Source organism: Monosiga brevicollis, genomic scaffold (assembly GCF_000002865.3).
Source record: "Monosiga brevicollis MX1 MONBRscaffold_12 genomic scaffold, whole genome shotgun sequence".
NCBI lineage: Eukaryota > Choanoflagellata > Craspedida > Salpingoecidae > Monosiga > Monosiga brevicollis.
The window spans coordinates 126,549-153,549 of record NW_001865049.1 but is presented as its reverse complement, the minus strand read 5'-3'; the positions used below and the strand labels follow the sequence as shown (position 1 = coordinate 153,549).

The 27,001-nt window shown below is 53.5% G+C and overlaps 5 protein-coding genes across 5 annotated transcripts; 3 read left to right on the top strand and 2 right to left on the bottom strand.

Moving 5' to 3' along the window:
* Positions 1-5,238: 5,238 nt before the first annotated feature.
* Positions 5,239-11,435, bottom strand: MONBRDRAFT_32623 (uncharacterized protein). Its single transcript, XM_001746245.1, has 17 exons — positions 11,326-11,435; positions 11,020-11,170; positions 10,773-10,859; positions 10,565-10,686; positions 10,254-10,430; positions 9,948-10,152; positions 9,754-9,808; positions 9,626-9,671; positions 7,670-9,302; positions 7,332-7,465; positions 7,042-7,194; positions 6,772-6,897; positions 6,520-6,652; positions 6,191-6,353; positions 5,926-6,099; positions 5,657-5,798; positions 5,239-5,542 (listed from the first exon to the last, which is right to left on the bottom strand). The coding sequence occupies exons 1-17, from the start codon at positions 11,425-11,427 to the stop codon at positions 5,300-5,302; spliced, it is 3,846 nt and encodes a 1,281-aa protein (XP_001746297.1). The 5' UTR covers positions 11,428-11,435; the 3' UTR covers positions 5,239-5,299.
* Positions 11,436-12,153: 718 nt separating this feature from the next.
* MONBRDRAFT_25886 (uncharacterized protein) lies at positions 12,154-13,063 on the top strand (the record flags this gene model as incomplete). Its single annotated transcript, XM_001746364.1, has 5 exons — positions 12,154-12,324; positions 12,469-12,570; positions 12,647-12,729; positions 12,828-12,895; positions 12,989-13,063. Coding segments are annotated over 5 exons (499 nt in total), but the record flags the coding sequence as incomplete, so codon positions are not given.
* Positions 13,064-13,264: 201 nt separating this feature from the next.
* On the top strand, positions 13,265-14,354 carry MONBRDRAFT_21539 (uncharacterized protein; the record flags this gene model as incomplete). The annotated part of the gene is made up of 5 exons (XM_001746363.1): positions 13,265-13,493; positions 13,638-13,711; positions 13,840-13,844; positions 14,023-14,125; positions 14,223-14,354. The coding sequence occupies 5 exons, from the start codon at positions 13,265-13,267 to the stop codon at positions 14,352-14,354; spliced, it is 543 nt and encodes a 180-aa protein (XP_001746415.1).
* A 391-nt stretch (positions 14,355-14,745) lies between these two features.
* MONBRDRAFT_32622 (uncharacterized protein) lies at positions 14,746-18,885 on the top strand. The gene is made up of 17 exons (XM_001746362.1): positions 14,746-15,015; positions 15,100-15,308; positions 15,420-15,506; positions 15,597-15,639; positions 15,779-15,849; positions 15,945-15,974; positions 16,070-16,141; positions 16,245-16,460; positions 16,585-16,646; positions 16,769-16,829; positions 16,915-17,295; positions 17,369-17,449; positions 17,545-17,751; positions 17,913-18,087; positions 18,216-18,307; positions 18,527-18,595; positions 18,702-18,885. The coding sequence occupies exons 2-17, from the start codon at positions 15,234-15,236 to the stop codon at positions 18,870-18,872; spliced, it is 1,893 nt and encodes a 630-aa protein (XP_001746414.1). The 5' UTR covers positions 14,746-15,015; positions 15,100-15,233; the 3' UTR covers positions 18,873-18,885.
* A 2,352-nt stretch (positions 18,886-21,237) lies between these two features.
* Positions 21,238-26,902, bottom strand: MONBRDRAFT_25883 (uncharacterized protein; the record flags this gene model as incomplete). Its single annotated transcript, XM_001746244.1, has 20 exons — positions 21,238-21,339; positions 21,445-21,528; positions 21,625-22,182; positions 22,274-22,474; positions 22,567-22,704; positions 22,795-22,890; positions 22,936-23,069; positions 23,192-23,289; positions 23,573-23,656; positions 23,760-23,886; positions 24,069-24,140; positions 24,219-24,363; positions 24,450-24,612; positions 24,748-24,905; positions 25,088-25,146; positions 25,592-25,667; positions 25,738-25,862; positions 25,988-26,080; positions 26,326-26,389; positions 26,636-26,902. 20 exons carry the CDS (start codon positions 26,900-26,902, stop codon positions 21,238-21,240), a joined length of 2,844 nt encoding a protein of 947 aa, XP_001746296.1.
* Positions 26,903-27,001: the final 99 nt, after the last annotated feature.

Here is a 27,001-nt window from a genome sequence, read left to right as displayed (position 1 = left end):
CACACCCTCACCAGTCGAGCCCGTGTACGAAGGGTTCTGCTTGACACAGTAAAATGCGCCCTTGTTGTGACTGCGTTTAGAGTACCATATCGTATCAGCATAATTCACGTGACAGTTCCGTCAACCCCAATAATTCCACCAAAGAAGAAAGAAGGTGCGATCGACTGACTCATGCTTCTCCGATGTCAGGATGCCCTGAAAGTCCACCTTGTAACCCTGAGGGCTGCACCGACAAACAACAAACCACACATAAATCCATTAGTCCATAAATCCATTAGTCCATAAGCCCTTGAGTACACTTCCCCGGCGAATCGCAAGCGCAAATGCCGTAGCTGCTTGGCTCAAACCCCTCACCAGGTATTGCGAGCCGGATACATGAAAGAGTCCGGATTGGACCTAACCCAAAGCGTGAGTGGTTTGCACGACATGAGCATCGGCCAACTCCAACCAGAGCCCCTGAATTGAGAGCTCCATAAGCCAAGTCCCCCAAGGACTTCTGTCTTTCACCAGCGGAGCAGGAGGTGGCAAGCATGGCAACAAGCAGAAGCACACGTGCTAGCGACACAAACCGCAGGCACATGGCGCAGGGTACGTCGCGGTCCTGCAGGCGATCATAGGCGACATCTGTCATTTCGCCGTATTGGTACTCGGCTCGATACACGCGACCACCGTTGTGTGCGTTTTGATTGTATGTCAACCAGCTGGGCGAGCTGTGCAGGCACATGCCGTTGAACCCGCCGCCCGAGTGCGAGTAATGGGCACCTGCCGGGCATTCCAAAGCACAGTACATGTTCCACATCCCCAGTGTTCACCAGCATCAGCATGAGACTAAGAGCCCAATCGAGGAACTATTGCCAAGACAGCGTCAAGAGCCCAAAGGGAGCTTCTCACCGGCCCAAGTGCCATAGTAGATGCGCGAGTCACCCGAAGCACAGCTCGTCGATCCCACCATGGGGTACACTATGAAGTAACAACACGTCGAAAAGAACCAGAGAAAATAGCCAGAGAAAACATCAACTCTGAAGTGAGCGCAGCCGCGCATGATGACCTGCCAACAGTGCACAACCTCACAAGGCATGCAGCAGCGACCGACCTGATCCGCTGCTGGTTGTTTTGGAGCACCGCACACACGTCATCTATGTCCATCGCCGGATGGGTGAACCAAATGAGACGCACATCTAGAAGCCTAAGCACACATCCAGCCTTGTCCCAACACTCAACACTCAACACTCGACACCACAACGGTCAGTACCTCGCGATAGCGTGTGTAAGATGACGGGTAGGTGTCGTGGTATTCGGTGAAATACAACAGACCACTACGCGCGTACAAATGTAAAGAGATGAGGTTCCAACAGGTATCTACAGAGAAAAGTGGAGATACAAAGCAACGCCCCTTTTCCTCCCACTTGCTATGAGCATGCTTCAGGTCACGCACCCATCATTGCTAGTCTTGGACCCATAGATGTCGGGTGTCTCATCAATGCAAATCCATGTTGTGCGGCGCATGTTGTACCGTGAGGCCATAATGTAGCCCCGATAGTCCTGGAAGGGTCAAGAGAGCGTGTATGCGGTTGTCGCGGCCGACAGCAAAGGGTCAGTCAACCTGACCATGCTTTTTTGTGAAAAAAAGGCCACACCAAACACCCACCTGCGTCCAACCACTGGGGCACGTGGTCCGGCCGTACTGCACCATCGACACGGTTCGCGTGTCCGGGGCTTGACACACGGAGCCTGCGCATGCGGGCGTGACGAGCAGAATGACACTCGATAAGTATCCAGCCGGTGCCGCCCACAACTTGTGAGGGTGTAAGTACGTGGCGAGAGCACCCACAGCGAGCCTCGTAATCATGGAGCGTATTGAAATGAGATGAGACGCTGGCATCTTTAGTTTGATACTCCACTTGGCGAATCTATCGTTTGCGCACAAGGTACGATCAGATGCGCGGAGCACAATCTGAACACGCTGGATGCAAGAATCAGATGCTTGCCTCGCCCATGCCACTGTTGGCGCTGTTATAACTCAACCAGCTGGGCGAGGACGTCATGCACAAGTAGTCCACTGTGCCTCCGGAATGTCTAGTTACATGACACCGAGACAACAGGGGAAGTGAGGCAGAGGAGTGTGGCTTGATGAAGCGCCACCATGCTGTTTGCACGTCAAATGGCATCGAGCTACTCACGAATAGTAGGTCCCAGCCATCGGACCGTAGTCCAAACGTGTGTGCCCACTCGGGCTATTCTCGCCAAACGCAAACACATGGTCAGATGATTATCTTTGTGAGCGAAATTTCTTGACTTGTTGTACGTACCAGCTGGTCCGACCCCAACGGCGGTAGATGGCACCGGCTTTTGGAGATCCACAAATAGCGCTGCAATCAGCACATTGAACACATGAGAGAAAGATGCCAAATCAACATGTAAGCCATCTGAGCATTGAGCTCAGCAAAATCGTGTCGACACGACAATACTCTCTCAAAGTCATACCAGGTCACTTCGCGGTAGTTGGTGTATCCCCCAAGGCCATATGCCTCAGTGGGATACAATAGCAGTCCGTTCTATTTTTTTAAGGTGAATATTCAAATATACAAAGTTCGATGGCATGGAGTGACAGCACCAGCCAATAGCCTTTGCGATAATCGCGGGAAACTGCACGCTGATCGCACCTCATTGCCACGTGAGCCTGCGCTCTCCGCATTTGCATCCATACAGACTGCCTCCAAGCGCTGATGACCTGGGGTCATGATGGCAAGGCAAACATCGTGAGAGACTGCACCCGACTGGGGGTACTGTGGGATGGGGCACTATGGATGAGATCCGTCGACAAACCTGTATTTGCAGTGAAAAGATATCCACGGTACTGCAGAGTATGGCCTGAAGATGGAAGAGGGTGGCAAGGGTGAAGTTTGTAGATGTGATGAACGACAATTGGAAAAAAAAACAAAAACGAGCTATCATGAGAAGACATTTTTGCTTCGAGAGGGATGGGTGCTGGTATATACCGGATGGACAGGTACTGCGACCATTGCGTTGCCAAATTTTACGAGGAGCTCGGCACACGACACATGGAATCTGAATGCGAGGATAGGTGAGGTGACGTCCACGATGATCAAGCGGGCCAGTGCTGACGGGCTTACCTCTGAGTCGTGAAGGTCATTGAACCACGTGTTGAGAAGCCCAGACGTCTCGTATTCAGCACTGCACAAAAGGAAAAAAGAAGCAATTAAGCATCGATAGGGTCAGGCGATTGATGAAAGCACCAGGTGCCTTTGGGAAGCAATATCAGTCGCGTACTGGTAAATAATGCCACCGCTTGTGTCTGAGGTATCGTAGTCGCCCTCCATGACATCCTGGCCGCTTAAGCACTGTTATGCAAAATATGCAAAGGCAAAGTGAGCCCAAATGATACATGATACAGCAAAAGGGTATTCAAGACAAAAGGAAGGATGGCAATGCCAGGAGAGCGCTTTGCGAGCATTGTGAGCGATACGGTGACCTACCTGCACGTTCGCGCCGGAGCCGCCATGTGTGTGGTAGCTGCCGCCTGCGTAGAGCACCAAAAGTGCAGAATGAGAAATACGTGGTATGTTCTCGGGTATGTCGCTTCCTTGGGGGGTAAGGAAAGTATGAAATTGGGGTTTTTGAACGTGATGGTGGCTCACCTGCGACGCCCGTGTAGACGACGCTGTCGGAAGATGGGCAAGTCGTGCGACCCCATCGAACCTGACGTGGTTTATTGTCAAGGAAAGAAGCAACCACAAAGAAGTGAGCTGCGAAAGCAAAACAGGCTGCATGCCACGAAGGAGGGGAAGGCTGAATCAAAGGTTGAGCTAGCACCAACATAGACGTTGCCGTTGCGTCCAGACATGAAGTCAGCTCCTTCTTGGGCATGGGCCACAGGCATGGTTGACCATGTCGCCACAAAGGCGACCGTCACAACCCAAAGCGGGAACCGGTCCACAAGCATGTCGGCCGGTTACGCGCGCGCGACCGTTCCGTCAGCCCTGAGAGAACTAACATCGGATGCAAAAGCAAAACATACACAAGACAGAAATTTCAAGAAAAAAAAGCATTTCATTCGAGGATAAGGAGCCCAACGAGTGCAAGCCGGTTCCTCCGAGACGCGGCCCGGTGACCCAGATCAAAAGCACACAACGGTCAACCAAGGCCGCTGCGCGGGTTCACAGCTTGGTTGACACGCTATCGATTGGGGGTTTAGGTCCCAGAAGATTGTTGTGGTATCAGCGGGCTCGACCAGCAGCTTACTTGAAAGCGTGATGAAGGAAGCTCCCTCGGGCGAAAGGAAAAAAGAAAAAACTTTGCCAAGCGGTGTGACCCGCCGATCGCCGTGAGTCCGGCAAACAGAACACCTCGACCAGCCCGCCCCTGCCAGGATCCATAGACAGCGGGTGCAAGCGTGCAAGATGAGCGCTTGCCGGCTCGGGGGAGGAGCGGAGACGGGGAACGAACATGAATCAAGATAGAGGACAGGTCCAAGGACCGGGAGGGCAGCGGGGAGAGGACCAGGGAGCGGTACGAAGCAGCGCAAGGCAGTTGAAGATCTGGTTCATGGGCACACTGTGACAGAGAGAGGGAGAGAGAGAGAGAGGGAGAGAGAGGAAGAGGGTGCAGACACACCTCTTTTTGGAAGGGCTTGGGAAGGAAATAGAGGATACACACTCACACTCACACTCACCCAGAGCTTGCTTGGTTTGGTTCCGGGCGAAGGGGGGCAAGCCAGTCTGGGGTCAGAGGGTGGTGTGCGGGCAGGGCTGAGGTGTGGTCGGTTTGAAGGGGGAGTGTAAGGGGTTTCAGAGAAGGAGTTGCGGGGGTGTTGTGGGTCTAGGGCGGTGCGGTCGAGCCGGCAGACGAAGAAAATCGAAAAAGGGCGCAATAGGGGGCTTTGTGTGGAAAGAGGGAGACATACAAGGAGCCAGAGGGGGCATGGGAACAATTTGGGAGGTTCCAAGGGATATGTTGCTATAGATAAGTGTAGCATAATTTACACTTATGTGCGTATAATGTTTTGAGTCAAGGTGCTGCATTGATTTCATTTTTGTGACAAAACGATCCAAAAACATGACAAAACAACGTGACACAAATCAGCGACTGCTCCCCTGGCTCTTTTCTCTTCATGCCCCTTGTTCCTTTGACGCTCCTCGGCAGGCTCCTGTTCATGCTTCTCCTCTTCATGCTCTTCTTCATGCTCCTTTTGATTAACAGTGACTACATTCAACCCATGATCTTGTTGACTCTCAATTCGCTCACATGTCAATAAAATCTTGGGCCCGCGATCACCCCCCTACGCGCGACCAGACTGCTGGCGATGGGTCTTGTATAGGGCTTGCAGGCATTGGAGATACGTCTCACGGCAGGTGTGGTCAGCGCAGGGTGTGGGATATTTATCATCGTCGCAAGGACCTCGGAATGGCGAAGCACCCATGCAGTGCGATACAAATGGAATGTTGTAGTTGTTTTTGGCATGGTTGGGGCAATGGCCAAAGTCTCGCACTGTGCGCTCCATGTTCATCAACGCAGCCATGATCTACACCACCAAAAGAGTGATGCGCTTCAGTGAGAGAACACAAGGCGCTTGCCGTCAACCTGCAGGTCGCTGAGCCCGCTGCTTGACAGTTGGTCACGCAGTTCCCCTGCATACCTGATAAGCCAAGGGCACAACGTTGGTCAAGTTGATGTCACGCGTATCGTAATCAATGTAAATCAGCTTGCCCCCTTGAAACGCAATGTTCCACGGCGCCATGTCCTCGAAAACGCCCATGAACAAAAACTCGCCGTACAACCTGAAGAACAGCACAACGCCCATCAAAACATGCCTTTGTGAGAAGCTCGCTCTGGAAACAACTTCAACTCCTTTCCCCTCAGGCAGAACACGATGCAGCGTGTGAGCAGGCATGGCAACGCACGCACCGATCCTTGATTTCGCTCAAGAGGTTGAGGCGCAGGAGCGCAATCAGAGTCACTGCTCGAATCTCCTCGTAAGGAATCTTGAACCCATCCTTTTCTCGAATCAGCCAAACATCAAATTGATTGGGTGCGGTGCCCTTGAGATGCTGCTCGTAGCGCCGCTTGTGCCCATCCAGTCTAAAAACAAGCGAGCAACCACGACTGAGCGCCCATCTCTTGCAGCATTACTTGTGACGAAATAGGTTCTCAGCTGCTAGGACCAACGCACTTGTAGTCGAAATGGTGATTTACTGTCAGCCTCAACTCGAGCAAATCAACCCTTAACAATGACCAGCCAGCTGTCAGGTCCGTGCGCCCTGCGACGGCGCCTTCCACCTCCGTCATCGTCCACTCCAGCGCTTTGACGAGGCTCGGTTTGCGCACCATGCCCTCTGCCGAGAGCATCGCGCATTTCCCATCCAAAAGCAGAGCCGCAGAGCATATCAGAGAATGTAAACGTCAAGTCAACGCACACACAAGCACACGAATGTCTGCCTTCTTGCCGCGAAAATGTACAGCAAAACTTTGACGTAAATGTACAGCAAAACGTTGACGTACCGATGGTTGACTTGGCAAAGTTCTCAAAGAAGGGATATGGGTGATTAAAAGCTTGGTAGGAGATCTCCTCGTTGCCAATGAGTTCTGGGAAAAAGGTGACTACCGCCAGCGACAACATTTTGGAACTGGGCATCTGTGGGTGGCCGGCACACGCAAACATATACAAAGAGCTCAGCTTGGCCCCGGCCCAACTCGATGCTAATGCGCCGGCACGCCCTGCCTTGCAGATAATTTCAAGACGCTAAATCACACCTGGAACAGGGTCGTGGCACTGATGCTGAACATCTTCCCGAGAACACCCGCCAAAGTCTGGCTGTCCAACTTGGCCTCGGAACTCAGGACACCCATCAGCTCCAACAAATGGCGCCAGCTCACAAACTGCCCAGCATTGGGTGATATCCGCCAAAGCGGTCAGAGAAGAAAGCTCGGTTGAGTCGAAATGAGTGCGATCAACTCAAAACGAAATGCAAGGTGAACCACGCAAAGTGCAACCACGTCACATGCTTGATGGTATCGACCCACCTGGTAGCGCAAAAATTCCGGGCAATCCATAAACTTCAGCAGATACGCTTCGTTGGTTGCCACCTCGCCCACAATGTTGTTACGAACTTCAGTCGCTTTGATTCGCTCCCAGTGAGCGTGTGCCATTGTCCGTGATCGATCAAATGAAATCACCTAGAACCTCGCCACATGCATCCGCGTTGATTGGGCATTCATATCAACACAGAGAGACAAAACCTCGAAAATAACCACGCGCTCCACAGAATACACCGCCCAAAGATATGCCCAATTGCAACGCATCGTATACGTACCGTGGAATCGGGAAAGGCCTTGGCGATGGCAACGGACTGTTTGCCTTTGCCGCTGCCCCATTCAATCATGCTAAAGGGACCGCGCAGCTCCCGCTTCAAGGTTGCGACAAAACTGTCCATATCACCCATGCCCCCTGGCAGACACGCGCACATGCCCATAACGATGCAACAACCAGAGACATGAAGACGCTTGGATGAGATTCAAAATTGCCAGAAAGCCAATGGTCCAAACCCGAAATCTTTATCAGAGAAGACAGAAACCCTCTTGAGTGGGAGCGTCCCACCAAAGGGGATGTCTTGGCTCAAATGAGGAGCAAAATAAATGGCAGCGCACGTACCAACAGAGAGATCCGAAGCACTATATGGATCATGCAGTTCATGATACACCAAGCGACCATTGACAAGAAGGATGTTGCTGGGACACATGTCCTCCCGATAGGCGGTATCCAGGTAGTCGAAGAACAGGCGCTTGCGCGTTTGTGAGCTCAACCCGAGAATCGTCGCATAGTGCAGCGAAAGAGCCTTCCCGGCATGATGCAGTGTAAAGGGCGTGGGCTCTTGAGGAAAGGTCGCCTGAACTTGTGTGGTTGACACTGACAGTCGAAATTTGCGAGCTGGATCGCACACGTGGGCATTGCGCTCAAAGTTGTCAAGCGTAACCGAAAGCAGGCGCCGCGTATCCTGCGCCGCGCCCAAAGGCACATGCAGTCGAATCGACGCCGTCGTGTCAGACACGCCAACTGACGCCAATGCGGCGCGAATCAGGCCTGCCATGCGATACTGCAGGTTGCTTCGATCTTCGTCACCCAAAGCCGCGGCAATGGTCAGTAGCTTGGCGGGTGGTAGCAGCTCGATGATGGTACGACGAGACAACGTCAAGAGCCGGCCTAGATGCCGCAAAAAGGCCACGCCGAGCTCTGGAAGTGCCTCAAAGACCTCTTGGCCGAGTATTTGGATCTCGGCCAGATCCGGCACGCTGGCCAGCTGGCGGACCTTGTGGTAATCGAGGTAGCTCGCCAGCACAAGATTATTGCGCACATTTGCCGTGTAGGCTGAGCTAGCAAACGTTGAGTAGCGTTGTGAGTTGGCCCGACCCGGCACTGCAGTGATGAAGTTGCCGTTGGCGAACATCTTGGCCAGCTTGTGGCACGCCATGCCCACAACGCGACCGTAGCAAAAGCCAGCCATGGGCACGGCCTTGGCTTCTACCCCGGCTGTTACCCGGTGCTCGGCTGCCTCGCTAGCCATATCCGCAATGATGGACCAATACACATCAAAGGCAGCACTGGCACTGTCGCCCGTGCCTGATATGCCCAGCAAGGTGCGTAAGGCTGCCTCATCTGTCGTGCCAGAAGCGGCCAGCAATCGCCGGCGTGTGCGCGACGGCATATCTGGGCGGGGTGGGCTGCTGTTGCTCAAGTCCGCTGGTTTGGGGACATCATAGTCGAGATCAACATGCTTGTAGAGCTGTCGCGCAGCATCCTCTCTTGGGTCGGAATTTGAGCGCGATGGCGGGCTCGCCGCTTCCGAGTCGACAGACAACAGACGCCGGAGGCCCCATTGGTCCCAAAATCCACCGCCACCGTCGGCAGAGTTGCTTTTCGGGGGCAAAGCCTTTGGGTAGGCCCCCTCAGAAATATGTAGCTCGTCGAGGCCCTCCATGACAGCGCCTTGCAAGGCTGTTTCTGTCGCTGCGCCCGGTGTCCAGATGCGGCCACGAAAGAGAAAATCCATCTTGGGGGCCGGTGCTGTGGCAATGCCATGCGAGTCCAGGTACACCACCACTTCAGACGAGCCCATGAGCTGAGAATCGGCCTCCAGCTGCACGGTGTCGACCTCGGCCACCAGTGTGCGAAAGAGCATCTTTTTGGTGATGCGCTGCAAGTTGAGCGTGGCAATGCCGTGCAGAATTGGCGAGCGTGGGAAGTTGACGCTAAAATGCACGGCTTGGTCTCCCAAAGTTATGGTGGCCTATGATGTGACCCAACGAGAGGAAGAAAACATTCATAGGTGAGCGAGGATTTTTAAGGAAAAGTGGAGTAAAGAAGGCCAAATGTGGGATGTTTAGCGTGTATACGCACAGCAGCCTCGCCATCATCATAGTGTAGAGTGCAAGTTTGTGAGCTCCACGAACGCAGCGCGCTGGGAAGTCGTCCATTGATTGCCTAGAGCAGACCATTCGCGAACAACATGAAGACAAGATCGTGAGCAAATGGGGCTTGACCGCAGAGCATATAAGGAGACGAGCATGGACGTGTCGCGTCGAGCGCAAGGGTGTGCATCAAGACACATACCGCCACGAGGGTTTTGCAGGCCTCGGTAGTCAATTCGCGCGTCGACCTGTATCAAAACCCGCCGGCCACCAAGCACGAATAGATGAGAAAAGGGCTCGTGCACACTCAGGTTGTAAATATATGCGTACTTTTGAATGGAGGCGGTCGCATAAGACGATTCAACGGAATTGCTGGCTTTGACGGCTACGAGAGCCAGAGCCACAGGAGAGGATGAGTTCAGCGGAGGAAAAAGCAAGCCACACGAAAACATGACCTGGACTACTAGGACACTAGTCAGTCAAGTCCAGGCAATTGAGGGTGTGAGTGCGTGTTCCCAACGTACCAACAGCGGCTGCAGCAGCATCCAAGAGCTTTGAGACGCTGCTAAATTGACGCAGAATGGTGCGTGATTCTTCATCATTCGAGTCGACAACGATGAGTCGACTGGTGACAAGCATGAGGCGGCCCAACATCGTCGCCAGCTGGTCCTTTGAGAGGCCCTCAGCTAGAGCCTTGATGTTGGACACGACAATTGTGTGGAAGAACAGCTACGTGCCCAGCAGAGGGACAAGTGCGGTGCAAGCGTCAGGGCCATGGAAGGCGGTAAGCAGGCGGCGGGCGCTAGGTGATTGGGAATAATTGGCCAAACCTGGGGGTTTTGATCTAGGGTTGAGACGGTATCGGACATGCGACCTGAAGCAGCAGCGCAAACATAAGGCAGATGACGGCTGCTGCTCTCGGATAGGATGGCCTGGTAAGTCGCGCTGTAGCTCAGGGGCACGACCGTGATGATGCTCAGGTCTTCCTCGGCCAGTGCCAGGGCAATCTGCGTGCGGTGCATTGAGAGAGTGCAATGCAAAGCAAAGTCAGGGAAAAAAAAAGTCAATGCGCGTTTGTGAGCCAGGCATCGAAGAGGACGGGGAAAGCATAGCCAACGGCGAAAAATTAAGCGCGCCACACCTCGCCGAGGCCAATTTCCAGCACGGAGCCAGCCGTGGCTGCGCTCTTGATCGTGCCAATCAAGCCGGTGAGTGCATCGAAGGAAAGATGACGATGGCGGATAAACTTGTCGGGCACCTCGCCTAAGCATTGCGTTTAGCAGCAGTTTTCGGCATCAGTGGGCAAAGGGAGGTTGGCGGGGCAAGGAGGGCGCTCGATGGCGACATACCAGTGCGCAAAAGGCTCTTGAGGAGCTCCATGGGGGTACCAGACGGGCGCTGATCCTTGACGTGAACCTCATCTTGAGGAATGTCTTCTGCCATGTGTGAATGAGGCGATTTGGAGACCACAAGAAGCGCCGCATCAGTCCCAAGCAAGATCAAAGGTGCTGTTGGTGTCACCAGCACACTCAACCAGCACAACAACAAAGCAGGGCAAGAGCAGCAGAAAGCAGCACGGAAAGGCATGCACAGTACCAGTGTCAGCTTTGTCAAGGTCTGCGATGGACACGGCCTGCTGGGGATGATCAAGGAAAAATTCTTGAAAGTTGACCGACACATCTGACATGCGCTCCACCTTGGCCTGATTGGGTCGATTCAGGGCTGCCAGAGGGACACGAGCACCCGCCTAAGAGGATCGATGAGATGCAGTACCAAATCAGGGTCGAGCGCGCATCGCCATTCCATGGCCAAAACTCCGAACAAGCGATGCGAGGTGCAATCACAGCCAACGTGGCAGCTGGCGTGGCACTTGGCCAAAAGCGCAACGCAGAAAGAACATACCCGTTGATGCAACTCTGCCGCGACGACGGACACCTGCACCAGCATCGCCATCCCCATCAGCACCCGTACCCATGCGGATACTCGCCGCACCTCCACAGCCATGGCTCCTCCTATCCCAGCACCACCACCACCACCACCACCGTCGTCGCCGTCGCCGCCGCCGCCGCCGGACTGTCTGTCCTCAAAACGTCTCACTGCCCTCCCGCACACACACACACACACACACACACACACAAGAGAGAGAGAGCAAAAAACGTAAACGCGCACAACTGTGACGACGCGCTCGGTCGGTGTCGCGTTTATCTTACATTTCAAAGTGTAACAACTTTACACTGTAAACGAAAGATCTGACAAATGGACGGGGTTCTATTGTCTGACAATAATGTCTGACAAGTGGAACATGGCTGTGCCACGACGACAGGTGGCTTCTGTCTGGCATAGTTTTTGACGGTATGTGGGAACTTAATGCAGCGGTATATAAGTAGATAATGATTAAACATGGTGGTTTATTGGTGTTGATCGCGAGGTTTGTGTGGGTTATTTGCACGGCGCTCACCTCGGCACAACGCAACAGGTAAGAGGGCTCACCCGCAACAGCAGGCGACGGGCGGTGGGTGGTGGGCGGTGGGCGGCGACTGGACGCGATCTGCTCTGAGTGGGACGGCAGAACATTCTGCGTGTCTTCCGGCCTCTCTTTTCGCCATTTTCTGTCGTCTCTCTCTCTGCCTCCACCCTCAGCTTTGGGGTTGTTCTTGTCAAGATGCACTTCTCACGGCTTGGGCCTGCTGGATTTTGGACGACGAGCGCAGCAGATTACCTTCCAGAACGATGGCGCAGGCAGTCAACCAGACTGTCTTGGACGGCAATCTTACGGCCACCCTTGACCTCGAGGATGTGGCTACTCTAATTCCCGGCATTGGGGACAATGCGCTTCTGACTTATGTCATGCTTCTGGTCATGGCCATCGTGCCCATCTACGTTGGCGCACACCGCAGCCTGGTATGTGCCCTGGATTGCGGCCGATCAGCCATCCATTGACCTGACGTATCCTAGCCGAGGGCCACATGCCTCGCATCTCGCTGCTAGGCTCGCCGTCCTTATGGCTCTTCTTGTTGTACCCCCCTATACTGCTGCTGAATTTAGCGAGTGGCCAGCGAGCAACGCGAAGTTATGACCCACAAGGATGCCATGCACTTTCCCCTGACCGCCTCAGTGGTCTTGGTCTCTCTTTACATTGTCTTCAAGGTACCCTGCAGTCTTGAAGCAGCCTCCAGCTAGACTGCCCAGTGGAATCACTCATCGCTGTGCTTTGTGCACCCAGTATTTGGGCGAAGAATATATCCGCCACCTGCTGTCGGCTTACTTTTTTCTGGCCGGTGCTGGCAGCGCTGGCATGATGCTCTCGTGCGTTTTAGCTGCATCATATCCCTCCAATCCCATCCGCTGTACCCGCTCTGTGTTGCGCTGGCTGGATCCTGACGCTCGCTTCACCTCTTGGGTAGATCGCTTCTCCGCAGCGTGGTGCCCTCGAGCTGGGCTGGCCCGACCTTTCATTTGTCCTTTGTCCAAGGTTCGTAGGGTGATTCTTGGACGTTTGCACCAGAGTTGCCCCGATAGACAGCGTTCCTTGCTGATTTCGACGCTTGTCTCGCGCTCAATGCAGAAAACAACGGCGAGGCAACCAGTGACAGCAAGGATGATGAGGCCAACAACACACCCCAGTCCGAACCTGTCGAGAGTGCGTGCCCCGCAAAGTCTCGGCCCTTTTTTTCTTTTCTTTTCGATTCTCTGGACAATATCATTTCTACCAGAATGAAACTGCGACTATATCATCAAATTCTTGCTCGTCATCAGTCTGTGCTCACTTGTGTTTGGCCGCCTGTTGTTTGGCTCGCCAGCCTTCCTGGATGCCCGCTTCGACTACGTGGATATCGCGGGCATGGGATTGGGCGCGGCACTGAGTGGCCTGTACATTTATACTCGCCACTGGCTCATGAACAACTTGTTTGCGATCAGCTTCTCCATATCTGCCATTGAGATGCTTTCCTGCAACTCATTCACCATCGGCGCCATGCTGCTCTCTGGTCTCTTCTTCTACGACATCTTTTTCGTTTTTGGCACGGATGTCATGGTCACCGTTGCCAAGTCAGTCCAGGGCCCCATCAAAGGTGTGTCATTGTCGGCTCTATGCTCGTTTGGCCCGTTCAACCCGCGCGCTGCCCGCACCTCCAGGAGGGCCCCGTACATTACACGCTTTGACGGGTCGGGCACATCATGACATTTGGGCGTTGAACGCTTGCTCTTTGTGGCAGTGGTGTTTCCCAAGGATTTCTTGGCCAATGGCATCAACTCGACCATGCATGGCATGCTTGGCTTGGGTGATATTGTCTTGCCCGGTATGACACTTCCTTTGCCACTTTGCTTTTTCTGATTCCTCCTGTTGGCACTTGCCTGCCTGGCCTGGCCACCTACCGTCTTGAGACTCATGCCAATGCCCCTGCTGACGGAACGCAGGCATTGTGATTGCTCTGATGCTACGATTTGATCGCAGGTCCGCGCGTGGCTCTGGCCCTGCTGACTCGCTTCGCAAGCCCCCATGCTTTTCTGCTGCCATGTATCATCCCTACGTGTCTGACCCATCTTATCGATCGTCGCTTTTCCTTATTGCCCGGACAACGCCCTTTTCACCTCTTGTAGCCGCAAGCCGACCGGTTCCCTCTATTTCTCTGTGGCCATGCTGGCCTACTTCTTGGGCCTCGTGACCACCATGGGCGTGATGCACTTTTTCCAAGCCGCCCAGGTATGGCCTGAAAGCCAAGCCCCAGCAATGTCAAAGCAAGAAACCTACCGGTATTCTCACGCTGCGTTGAATCAAATGCCTGTGCTGAAAAACATAGCCGGCGCTTCTCTACCTGTCGCCGGCAGGTGTCTTGGCGCCGCTGCTCACGGCGTTTCTGCGCGGCGAAACGTCGCTCCTGTTCAAGTATGTATCCAACGACCACGGGGCAGTCAACCTATGTGTACCTTAACACTTTGTTGATGGACTGGCCTCTTCTTCTTTTCTCTCCTTGTACCATTATAGGTATGCGGATGAGCCCGAGTCGGGCACCTTCAGCCTCAAAGAACTCGGCCTGCCCGACTGGCTGACCGGCGCCAAACCAGAAGAAGCGGAGAACAAGGAAGCCAAGAAGGACAATTAGTCTTGGCTCATCCATCACTCTTCTCCTCCCCACCCCACCTCCTCTTGCTCGGTCAAATCGAATTCAAAGCAGCCAGCCCCGATGCATCCATACACCTGGATCTGAATTGTGGCTCCCCCTCTCTCTATAACGTTCTTCATCTCCATCTCAAGCTCTTTCCCAAACATCTTCAACTTTTTTGTTTGTAACCTCATGTAACATGTGTTTGAAATTTTGACAGAAGAACGAAAGCTTCTCGCTCTCTCTCTCTCTCTCTCTCTCTCTCTCTCTCTCTCTCAAACTCTCAAACTCTCTCTCAAACTCTCTCAAATCTCTCAAACTCTCAAACTCTCAAACTCTCTCTCTCAAACTCTCTCTCTCTCTCTCTCAAACTCTCTCTCTCTCTCTCTCTCTCTCTCTCTCTCTCTCTCTCTCTCTTTTCCTCTCTCTCTCTCTCTCTCTCTCTCTGAAATTTCGTTTTTCATCATTTTCCAAAAGGTACTGACTTGGGGTGCGCATGGCTGGACCGACTGGGCTGGAAGGCGGGATGGCAGCGCCACGTGACGTGGCTGGTGCTGCGCTGCGTTGTGTATAGGCGTAAAGAGAGAGGGTGTGTGTGTGTGTGTGTGTGTGTGTGTAAGAAAGAAGACAAAAGAGCTCTTTTGGCTCGTGCTCTTTGCTCATCCTGTTGGCTGGACCCGTGCGCAAGAAGATTGTGCCACCGCCAGCATGTCGCGGCGTGCGGAGGAGCTTCTCAATGCGGACACGGACAACTATTATGCTGTCCTGAACGTCCCCAAGGAGGTGCGTGAGACGTGATGGGCTTGAACCTCTACCCTGTGTGGCTCGTGTTCCGACCAGACTCACCGGGCATGTGCGACTGTCGGTTTGTTCTGCCTTGTTCGTCGGCTGCAGGCAACTGCCGATGAAATTCGTGCTGCGTTTCGTCGCCTCTGTGTCTTCTATCACCCAGACAAGCACACCAAGCCAGAAGCACAAGAGGTGAGTTGCACCCTGGCCAGTCATCATTGCGCGCAGCCTGCAACTCTCATCGCCTCGAACACTTCCGCTGATTGACCCTTCTTTCCGCAGCTGGCCAGCACTCTCTTTCCCAAAATTCAGCGCGCTTACGCCGGTGAGCTTTGTCAAACTTTGACTCATCAAGTCTACTACGCTGCCTGTGCCCCCCTCGCCTCTCCTTTTCACTGCGGTTTTTTTTCTCTCAACTCACGATTATACACAACATCGCTTGGGCAACTGCTTTATGATGACAGTCCTTTCCGACCCGCAAACCCGGGCCATCTACGACCTTTATGGCGCTGCCGGTGTTGAGGCTGGCCATGAGGTGTGTCAATTCGAACCATACTGCTTCATGGATTGCAAGCCAGCGTACAGTCCCGTCACACCCCTAATATCCATGCCAAATGCCTCGCTGTGTAGCTCGCGCCATATTACAACACCGTGGCCGAGGTGAGCTCTTTTCAAGCGTCCGTGGGTTTGACCATCTCCTCACCCGCTCACCAGCCTTCCCTTTGTATGACCTTGGCTTGCCTCGCCACTTTTAGCTCAAGGCAGAATATGACATGCTGCAGCGCAAGCAAGAACACGAGCGCCTTCTTGCCATGTCCGCGCCTCGGGTATGTATCCCTCAATTCTTTTTCCATGCGGAGCTGCTCTCACCGTTGGATCTGATCACTCTTTTGTGGTTTTCTGATCACGCCGTTGTTCAACCCTCCACAGGGCTCGCTGACGTTGAACTTGGATGCCCGAGATGTTTTTCAAGCCGACCCCGATGAGGACGAAGGGCCTCTGGCGTACGTGACGAAGCACCTCGCCTGTAGGCAAACTCCTGAACCCAACGCCATGCTTCATCTGAGACTCACGGACCAACACGCCTGCTCTAGTCTGATGAACCGAGTATACATCTCGGGCATGAGCATTGATCAGTCTGTTCGGGTAGGTTCTGCATCCCCTACCCTCCTCTCGTTTCTGATCGGCCGAGCATGGGCTCTTCCCACGTTGGACCGACGCCCATTTATGAACGACGTGTCTATCTCCCTGCGCCCCTCTGCTGCCGTAGACACAATTGACTTCCAAGGACACTTTGCAGTTGGATGGCTTTCTGGTATCGCGGGACTCGCGGTATGTTTGAAGCTGATCATCTGAGTTTCCACGCCTCGACTTGTTCTGCACTGCACCACTTGCTGGTCAAAGTACCATTCAAGCTCGCCCTGACTCACGTCTTCACTCTGTTTTGCGCACAGGAGCGGCGGGACCCTCATCTCCACTTGGAAGCGGCAATGGGACCAAGGATGGGCCACTGAGGTGTGGACGCGGGGTGCACCCATCATTGTTGTGCCAAATCGCAGCCCCACTTTGCCCTTCTCATGGCCAAGAATTGCCCATGTAGAGTTCTTTGGGTGTGGGTGACAGTCGTTTCGTGGCCCTCAAGGCACAAAAGACGCTGGAACAGGGGAGGTGCGTTAGTGCGGCCCAAAGAGAGAGAAACAGAGAGAGAGCGAAGCACTGCGCCTCATCTTCGTGTCGTGACCCTTCTCCATGGGCTCTATCATGGCCTATCACAATTAGTTTTGCAGTTTTTGAGTCCAGCTTGCGCGAGCTGCACGTTCGCAACCGCACAGCCGTGGCCATGTCGGCCAGCGCAACCGTGTATCGGAGCTTGGCGCAGCATTTGTATGGCCTTCTTCAGTGGCAGATCGGATCGGACTCGGCTATGAAGACAGCCATTGTCTATGACGACCAGCGCATTGCTTCGCGCTTTGAATTCAAGGTCAGTCGGTTATGGTCAAGCTCAGGACGTATCTAGGCTTACCAATTGAATGCGGCTTGCTTTGATTGTGTAGATGGGCGCCAGCGACACGGCTGCCTCAACCTCCGTTACCTACCCGCTGACCGACGCCACCAAGATCAAGCTTTCAGCCATGGTTGGTAGCTGCGCTGACCGACAAGCTTTTGAAATCTGCTGTTGCATGTCCGGGCACCATCATTGCCTCATGGACCGATTTCCACCTGTGTGCAGGTTGGCTTGAATGGCTTTCAAGTGGGCTATAGCCTGAAGCACGCCATCACAGAGCACAGCGCGCTGGGGCTGTCACTGGGTTGCCATTCCACCGATGGCATTGTTGTCAAAGCCAAATTTGAAACCATGCATCAGACATATGGTCTTCCCATCTTCCTCAGTGATGAGCTGATGCTTGAGCCCATCATCTACGGCACCTTTTTCCCGGTACGGCGCCCATAGTGCTTGCAGCGCTGGTCATGCACACGGCCTGTGCCTGAGTGTGTCAGTGTGTTTGTGTATCAGTGTATTCTGTCTGTCTATGTGTCTGTGTGTGCCGGCAAACTGCTTTTGACAAAGCATCTGCTTTGCTCGTTTGGTATCTGCAGATTGTCGGCTTTTTCGCGGCCAAGCACTTGATCATTGATCCTTGGCAACGAGCTCAAGATCGACGCAAGAATGAGGAGCGCCGGCGCCGAAATCGTGCGGCCGTTCAGGTTCGCCGTCAAGAAGCCTTGGCTGCTGTCCAACTAATGCAAGAAACTGTTGAGCGCAAAATTGCTGGTATGTCTATGCTTGTGAAGTTGACTTCTCGGGGCGTGCATTTGAGGATTATACCTCTGCGTTGAATCTCGTGTGTATGGTCGTGCGCACTTTTTTGTGAAGCCCTCACACTGGATTCGCTGCCACAGCGGAAGAGAGTCGTGGCGGTTTGATTATTATTCAAGCGTGGTATGGCCAGCTAGCATCTGATTCGTCTCCTGCTGCCCAAGATAGCACAGTGGTACGTTGCCGGTATCTCTTCAGGGGTTTTTCATTTGAGCTCAACTTCGAAAGTCTAGCGTTTTTTACCTGTTGATGACATGATTGTATTTGTTTCTGTTTTTTTTTCTTTTGTTTTTTTTTTTTTTGTTTTTTTCAAGCCTACGGCTTGGGCTCGTGTTCGCACTTTCTCTCACTCACTCGGTGTCGTCTCGCATATGTTGTTATGTGGGGAGTACAGATCGATGTGACCATCCCCTTGCAATGCCTGGTCAAGGACTCAGCTCTGCAACTCCACGCTACGTCCAAGGTTCGTCCTGCTGTTACTCTCTCTGGCGCCCGTCTTGGGTCCGTGGAAGCAACTGTTGTTGCAGCTGCTCGGCGATGGATTAATGCTCGCTGTCAATGCATTGTAGGCGAGTATTGTGGGTTTCTATGACCCATGTCCCGAGGATGCCAAGCAGCTCCGTGTACTTTACCGCTTCCGTGGTGCCTTGCACGAGGTGACCATTGATGACCTGGAAGAGCTTCGCATGCCGCTTCGTTCCCATGCTCGCTCCCGGCCTGCCGCTTCGGCCTCGAATTAAGACAGATACTTGAGTGACTGCTGCATATCGATTTGCAGCTCAGGACCAAATGGGAAGAACATGAGCAGTCAACAAAAAAAAAAATCAGTTAGGCCCGCTTGGATGGGCGGGGGGCAATGATGCCCACTCGATTGGCAATGACACCACAAATGGACAGCCTATAAGGCACTCAAACAAACACCATATACACGTGCGCACGCTGGGTTGAACTGGGAGGGCAATACTCAATCTGACTCCTCAAAGGGCTGTCGGGTATGTAGAACCAATGGTCGATCCCAGTGTGTGTCGCCCATGGCATGACTGTATGGAAATCCCGCTGAGGTGATGCTCTCTTCGATGATCGGCATGAGCGCCTCACCGCGATCGATGGCCTCGAGATACGGAGGCAGCGGGACGCCCTCTTTCTGCATTCGCCTGCCAGCATGGGAACGGACGTGCCGTCAAGAAAGCCAAAGAGGAATCACCTCTTACAAACCACATTCCCGCCCAAGCAAGCTGACGCGCGTACCTCTTGGCAGTACGATAGCATTTGGAAATTTGAGGCTCTACAAGAATGTTTTCTGCGCGTGGACACGTCGCAACCATGGGTGGGACCAGGTACATGAGTGTGACAAATGCAGGGGCCATGCAGAGGGAGCGACAGCAGAGGTGCTCACGTGATCGCTGGCAGAGAGAGTGCATAATTTCCCGAAACTTTTCATTGCCATGGTGGATATGGATCCACATGGTGACCGAGAAGAAGGAGATGAGATCAAAGTGGGGACGGCCGTGCTTCTCCAAAAAGGCATCGAGAATAGGATCGATCGATTCAGGATCGGCTACGTCAGCCACCTCGAACTGTCGTCGGGGTTCGGATGGCACGCCCTCTTTCGTTTGTTGTGGGTGGTAGCGCCGTGCGCGCTCAATGAGCGCAGGATCAATGTCCACACCTAAAGCCACGACGCGACGGCCGCCATGTTCCTAAATAAAAAGACCGTCGATACAAGTGCAGCCCATCAGGGGCAAGTTGAAAGTAGCATGCGTGCCAGCACGGCGCTACGTACAATCGAATTGGCCCAGTGCTTGGCTACGGCGACGGTCAGGTGCTATCCAGGAAGCGTCGCATCGCAAGGTGAAGACGGGGTCGCGGCAGCACAGTCAAGCAGCAGTGCGACGCAGGTGTCTGCAAGCCAGCGCGTCGCAGTCACCTACCCCAACGTTGCAGCCAATATCCAAGAGCAGGATGGGACGTTCACCGTCATCGTCTGCGGCGATGCAATCAGCCAGCAGTCGCCGTGGCAGCAGCGTCGTGCGCTCCTCTGGCTCGTTGTAGTTGTAGTAATATCTGCCATGGCGATGCGTTGACACCAGCAGAAGCGCACTTTGAGCCTGGAGGCAAGACGTTCATCAAAGCAGGAAGCCGCTCGCGAGAACACATCAAGACAAACTTGAAGTTGCCGTGCGGGACAGCGCCACCGCGAACCGATTCAGCGACGCTGATAAAGCCCGGCGGCGCGACCAGCGGGGCTGGCGAACCAGCTGCCTCCTTGCTCTGAGGCATGCTGTCTGCTGCACCGGTAGACTCTGCCATTCCGTCGATGCACACCCAGGCCAGGGGAGGAGGCCGGTAAATGTCGTCAACAAAAACTGTGTGACACGTGTGTGTGTGTTTTGTACTTTGTCGAATTTTTTTCTAATTTCTTCGCATTTTCTGCCCCTTTTTTTTAATTTTTTTTTTTTCCGAAGAGAGCGGGGGGAGGATTGGGGGCTTTTGCCCATGCCTTGATTGTAAGTGGGCTTTGCGAAGTGCGTGAGTAACTGTGACCCGTGGTCGTCGCACGAGTCCTCAAAAGTGCACCACAACACATTCACATTCGACAATACATGACAGCCACGATCCGCACAATGCCCCACGAAAAGCAGTTCTGAAGCAAGTTTCACCAAGGCTGTTAGTGCCCCCACGTCCTGTGAACAGGCTACAACAGAATCTCAGGACCAGGTGAACGGACAAAGCTTCCTTCGCAGTAAATCAAGTGCGGGACAGAAGCAAGGGTCAAGACACTGCATGCAGAACCCAGAATCGCGAACACATGTTCCTGTGGAGGCGTAGATAGCTAGCTATCAGGCTTTTACGAATGGAGGCGGGTTCAAAGGAAAGGGTAGAGCAATAAATTTCGTATCAGCGGCTCTTTCTGTAAAGAGCGTCTGTCGGGGGCTCAGGTCAATATCAGCAGCGGGCACACAGGGTGCATGCGCCACGCACGCAACTAGCTAAAACAATACAATTGAGATTCGGTACCTAGACAGTTTGGACCCACAAGGTGGCGTAAATGAAAAAGGACAAGTCAGAGGGCGAAGATCCGGACGGGAATGATGGAAACGCTGGCTATAAATCGAGATGAATGACGTTTGTCTTGCCATGCACAAGAAGCATGGGTGGTAGGTCCGCCATAAAGTCGCCCAGTTGTGTGAAATAGTCCAATTGTCCCTAAATAAACCATACGACAGGCCAGCTTGTGAGCACAAAAAATGGTCACATCGCCCGAGCTTCATGTACGCGAGCCTAGAGAGCACGTCCAGAAGACCAGCATACCTCTGGCGTAGTGGGTGAGGGCGGCAACGCCATGAGGCTCAAACAAGTGTTGCCTGAGTGCGAGCGGATAATATCCTTGATCAACTATGATATGTTAGAAGGAGCACACCGGCCGGTGAGTATTCTTTGTGCCATTGCGACAATGTCATCTTATCGCCCGGCCAGAGAGAGTATACCCACCGCCACTCGCTGCCGCGCCTCCAACAGCGTAAAAAACTGGCTGTGTGCTGTCAAGGCCGGAACGTCAATTGGGTCCTCCTCTGGCATGTGTGGGTCGACAGCCATCGCCTCCAGCTCTAGATTCGGGAACAACTCCTCCTTGCGCGCCGTCGCCTCGGAGATGAGCTGGATGATCTCGAGCTGTGCTGTCACGCGTAAGAGCTGCAAGTAATGCAACCAGCGCCGCCGCTCCAACGCCGCCATCTGGAAGCCATCATCAATGGCCACGAACACCCGCACAACGGTGCCTTGCCCCCATTGCTTGTTCATGCGAAGCGTGTTGATGAGCTGAAGCGCCAGCTTGAGCGAGGTGGAGTACTCGCACCAAATTGGAGGCTGCCCCTCTCGCTCTGCAGCTTCCAAACCGACAGGCACCACCCACAGATCAATGAATGACTTCTTCGAGGCATGCACACTGCCTTTCCACTCTGACGAGGTCGAATACATGGGAAGGGCGCCGTCTTCAAGGGCTCCAAAGTTGCAGCCCAACGCAAGACTGTAGTCAGAGAGTGCCACTTCCTGCAAACGTGGATCACAGGGACACGTTCAGCAAGCTGTAGGCAGATGACTTATGCGGCCGGGGGAGCGTGTAACCATAGCCAGTGCGTACCTTCAGCACATGAACAAAGTCTGATGGTGTAATGTGAGCCGAGGCGTCAATCCAGGGCAGGATCACAAGGTTTGGCTTGACGGGTCCAAGCCCGGTCATCATAATGGCATGCTGACAGCCCTCGCGCAGGCTCTGGCTGATGGACACGATCGGCAAGGCCTTGAAACGCTCTCGCGTGATGATATCTTTCCACGCGCCCAACTACAGGAAAGTCGAGGACGAGACAGCACGAAGACCGATGCACGTCACACTTTAATGCGATCAAACGAGCCTTGCAAGGCACCAACTCATACCTGTGCAACGCGCGCCAAAAGACTATCTTCTCCAAAGTCACCAAACACAAAACTGCACAGAACATAGAGGCCTCCTTTCTTCATGCTATCAGCCAATCGAGCGAGATGGAGCTCATGGGGCGTAAAAAACTCGGGGGACTACCATCAAGGTATTAGGTGAGCAATATGTCAGAGCACCGCGAGCAAGAACAGATTGTCCTCAAAGCAGGCAGAGGCATCCGAGCATACCTGCGTGCTCACGAAGAGTGGACTTGGGCGCCAAAAGCGCGCTGAAACGTCCTTTTTCTGCAGAGACACGTCGAGGCGAAGGAGGTACTTGCGCACCTGCAAAGGGCCAGCGACGCGTACGACAGCCGTGAGCACACGGACCGCGCACGGCCAGGATAGCTTGGGATCCAAGAGTTGCGGTCCCACCTGGTGAAAAATGATGGCTCGGGATACATCACCAAAATCCGTGGGTGGTGCAAAGACGGCAAAAATCACCACCAGCCCCAGAAAGGCACCTGGGGTTTGCAAAACGATTGAAAATATGCGTCAGAGCCACGAGCTCCCACCAGTACCTTGACATGGTCCAAGGGCTGATTGTTTGGGCAGCCAAGTGTCAGTCTGATGACAAGTGACGCACCAATAAAGTATAGCGACATGTGCTCGTTAATGCCGAACATGGCGACCAAGGGAATGATAAAGCCTGCCACTGCGGTATAAATGTTCCAATAGCGAAAGCTAGACCAAAGTCAACATCACAAAAAACAAAACAAAACAAAAAACAAAAAACAAAAAAACGCCATAACCTTGTGAGAGGAGAGTAGAAAGGAAGAATGGGAGGACCCTCCTCTCCAATACAAGCCCATACCTGGGTCGGAAGTTTGGGGCGCCAATCATTAATAGGAGGATAATTGCCATATTCAAGACGCTAGGGGCGCGCACGCACACATGCTTCGTAAGCAGCGGCCCGAGCAAGAGGATTGGCAAAGCATCGGCAAGGTTGCCTCATCAAAGCCTAGACCTGATGAAGAAGAGATAGGTTACACTCAGGATGGGCTCCACTTTTTCTGGGGATCCCAAGAAACAGACCAGCTGCATCATAAACCTGGAGGCAAGGGACGAGCATGCCCAAATCAAAGATGACATGTCGGACAAGAGCTCACGTCGCGCACATGTGCCTCGGCAATGCAATGCGATTTGGCGCGTACCAGGCCAAAAAGATATGCCAACGTTTCGCGATGAAAGTTGTCTTGCTGCCCAGCCAGGGAAATCGTTCCAGGGTGAGCAATGGTAGCATGCCGTCTAATGCCATGCGGCGGATTGTGTTGCCCGCAGCTAGAAGATGCACGGTTGCCGTCCCAAAGCAGCAAGCAGACATGCCAAGAAGCACGACTGTTTGCTTCAGAGAGATTACCAGCACAGTTTGATAGCTTTGCGCTATGGTACACCGCATGGCACGGCACGGAAATGAGCCCCAGCTGACTTTGCATTTTAGCAGATTGCACGTCCGTTCTTACCTTCAGAGAGGCAGTCGATTGAGGATATGGTCCAGCAGATCACGGTTGCCATTACCACAAAAAAGAGGACGCCTGGTATGAAGTCGGTGCGCAATATGAGATGCGTGCGCAAAGGGGAAGGTGGTGACTGGCGTGCTGAGCGGAGCAAACCTGTGGCAGATGCCCAAAACATGCCAGCGGGCATGGAGTGTCCAGGGTTTTGGACCTCGCCCGTGAGATTGGCTCCACAGGCGAAGCCAGAGAAGGCTGCAAACACGATGCTGAACAGCGCTAAAAAGTTGACAAAGGGTGCATGCTGCAAGGTAGTGTAGGTGAGTCTGCACAGGTTTGAACAGGGGGTGAGGCGGCGCAACTCAAAGCTGAGCCCGATCTGTCATATACCTTCATCGAGTGGCCGCCATCTTGTTCGTGTTCTTCGAGATTGCTGCGAAAGGTCGAGCCTCGTGGTCCAGTGTAGTAAGCAAGGACGACGGAGCTGTTGTCATATTCGTTCTCGCTCAGGCATTTGTCAGGGGTGTAGGGGATGGGGTCCCGAATGAAGAAGCTTCGAGATGAGCAGCACAGAAGCCACCCGTGAGCCGAAATCCGAAAGGGGCAACGTTGTTCGTTGCCCGTGGAGGACCAAGGGGCAGGGGGCGAGGTTTTTGTCCATGACAGAGGCATGTTTATGTCCACATACCTGCACACTGCATAAATCAGAGCAGCCACTTTTATGTAGTAAAAGCAGACGGCAACGGTGGAGTATCCACGCGTGCCGAACATGGCCAGGCAAAGGCAGCCTAAAAGGCCTAGCGAGGCCACCCAAAGCGAGGTATCATATTCCTTGTTGATTTCGCTCTAGAATGTTGACCGAAAAGGTGAGGTGATAGGTTGAATGAGGTATTTCAAGTGGACACGTGCACTTGGGCAAAGGAAAAAGAGCAGGAAAAAAAAAAAAAAAAAAAAAAAAAAACCCAAAGAAAAGAAGGAAAAGAAAAACAAAAAAACTAGGAGCACATCGCGTCGGCAAAAGGACAAACCGGGGCGCGCTGATAATACGTGAGGAGCTCCTCAAAGGTAAACAGATAGTAGACTGAGCCTACGAGATGTTCCATCAGCAGAAGCAAGCCTTCAACAACAGGGGCGAATTATGAGCCTGGGCCACTCATGGCGAGTTGTGGAAGCGATAAAGGCAGGCAAGCCATTTGGTGAGTAGCTTGGACAAAAGGATGCGATACGACAAGGATTGAACTTTTTAATTTACCGATCGCGCCACCCAGTTCTGCGCCGAGGGTCCGACTAATCAAAAAATAAGGACCGCCCGATTGCATCTTGCCGTTTGTGACAATGGCTGTGGCAACGAAAATTCGTGCAAAGGAATAGGCAGGGCCATGAGCGGTAGTGAAGCTGAGTTACGCGTCCAACGCAGGCACTGGTGCAAAGCCACACGGGCAGAGGCAGACGGATAGGTGGAGGTGGGGGTGGAGATGGACACAAGAACAAAGGGTGGCTGCGCATGGTGATTTGCGCAGCATATAACTTACGAGCAACTCCGGCGATAAACAAAAGCGATATAATGAAAATGACGGCAATCATGAGCAGGGTCAAGCCATAACCAGCCTAAAGGTGAAGAAGCCCGCAGGGCGTGAGACGCGCGCCGGCGAACAGCACTGGGATGGGCAAGTCTGACCTCTGAGAGCACGTATGGCATGCGCAGGAAGAGCACTGGGCCGATGATGCCAATACATGCTGGCACGTAAACGCCTCGAAAAGGCGAGAGGAGGCCACGGGGCACAATAAAACGACCCACAAAGCCTGCCGGAATGTTTGTCCCGTTGGATGAGGCAGTCAAGGGCCGGGCGTAGAGCCTGAGGGGAAGCCATAGAGGGGAGAGGGGATGGGTTGGAATCTTGTGGTCGAAACGAGGCGAGTGAGCACACCTGCATGTGCGTTGATGCTTTCCTTGAGACTGCGCCGATTCGAGGAGCTGCGCTGGATACCACCCCCCGAGGGTAGGAGCGGAATGCCGTCATCTGTTGAGCGGAATCACACAGATGCGATCTGAGACTCGTATTGGTCAAACAAGGGACGTTGCCTTGGACATGTTCCCGCGTCCCATGACTTGTTATGAATGGGCAGCGCGAGCTTGCAGGCGACGGCTTGATCCGTCGCTGACAGGCGCAAGCAGAGCAAGGGTGCACAGGGAGGGGGCGTACCGAGAAGAGGGTCCATGAGTTCAGCTAGCGGCATGCCGAAGCATGCAGTTCATCATGCGAACCCTCTTGCTTGTGCTTTAAGTAGTAGAGCAGGCCGCTTGGCGCTGTACCCGTGGGCCCTAAGGGCTGGCAAGGACGGGCAAAGCAGCGCGATCAAGCGCATCGAGTCCAGATCAGATTACTCGGCGACGTTGCGTCCAGCAGCTCCATCGCGATCGATTGGTCCAAAAAAAAGCAGACGGTCAAGCAGAACAATACCACGAAACGCACCTCACAAAGGCACGTCACCGTCCACCTCGGTCCTCGTCGTCGATCCGAGCCAATCCCGACGACACCAAGCCACCACCACCCCCACTTTGGATCCTTCCAAACCCCCGTTCGCGTCTCCCCCGCGGAGTGAGTGAGAGAGAAAAGAGAGAGAGAGAGAGAGAGAGAGAGAGAGAGAGAGTTTGAGAGAGAGAGAGTTTGAGAGAGAGAGAGTTTGAGAGAGAGAGAGTTTGAGAGAGAGAGAGTTTGAGAGCGACAGAGAGACGGAGAGAAAGTCTGAGAGTTATTGAGAGGCATTGAGAGAGTTTGAGAGAGTTTGAGAGATATTGAGAGAGCTTGAGAGAGATTGAGAGAGCTGAGCGAGTCGGTCATTTTGACAGTTGCAGCAAACATCAATAAAAAAGATGACAATCCATAATCCATCTGTGTGTGAGCAAAAAGGACAAGCGTCTTGACATTCAGGCGATGTTC

What these genes read in the sequence shown, in the direction of transcription:
- MONBRDRAFT_32623 (XM_001746245.1), bottom strand. Translation starts at nt 11,427, where the DNA reads ATGGCTGTGGAGGTGCGGCGAGTATCCGCATGGGTACGGGTGCTGATG. An exon ending in TGGAAATTGGCCTCGGCGAG is followed by an intron (nt 10,431 to 10,564) that starts GTGTGGCGCGCT and finishes CACCGCACGCAG; the next exon opens with ATTGCCCTGGCACTGGCCGA. An exon ending in TTGTGCCCTTGGCTTATCAG is followed by an intron (nt 5,543 to 5,656) that starts GTATGCAGGGGA and finishes TTGGTGGTGTAG; the next exon opens with ATCATGGCTGCGTTGATGAA.
- MONBRDRAFT_32622 (XM_001746362.1), top strand. Translation starts at nt 15,234, where the DNA reads ATGTCGCGGCGTGCGGAGGAGCTTCTCAATGCGGACACGGACAACTAT. An exon ending in TCCTGAACGTCCCCAAGGAG is followed by an intron (nt 15,309 to 15,419) that starts GTGCGTGAGACG and finishes CGTCGGCTGCAG; the next exon opens with GCAACTGCCGATGAAATTCG. An exon ending in CTGCCCAAGATAGCACAGTG is followed by an intron (nt 18,308 to 18,526) that starts GTACGTTGCCGG and finishes TGGGGAGTACAG; the next exon opens with ATCGATGTGACCATCCCCTT.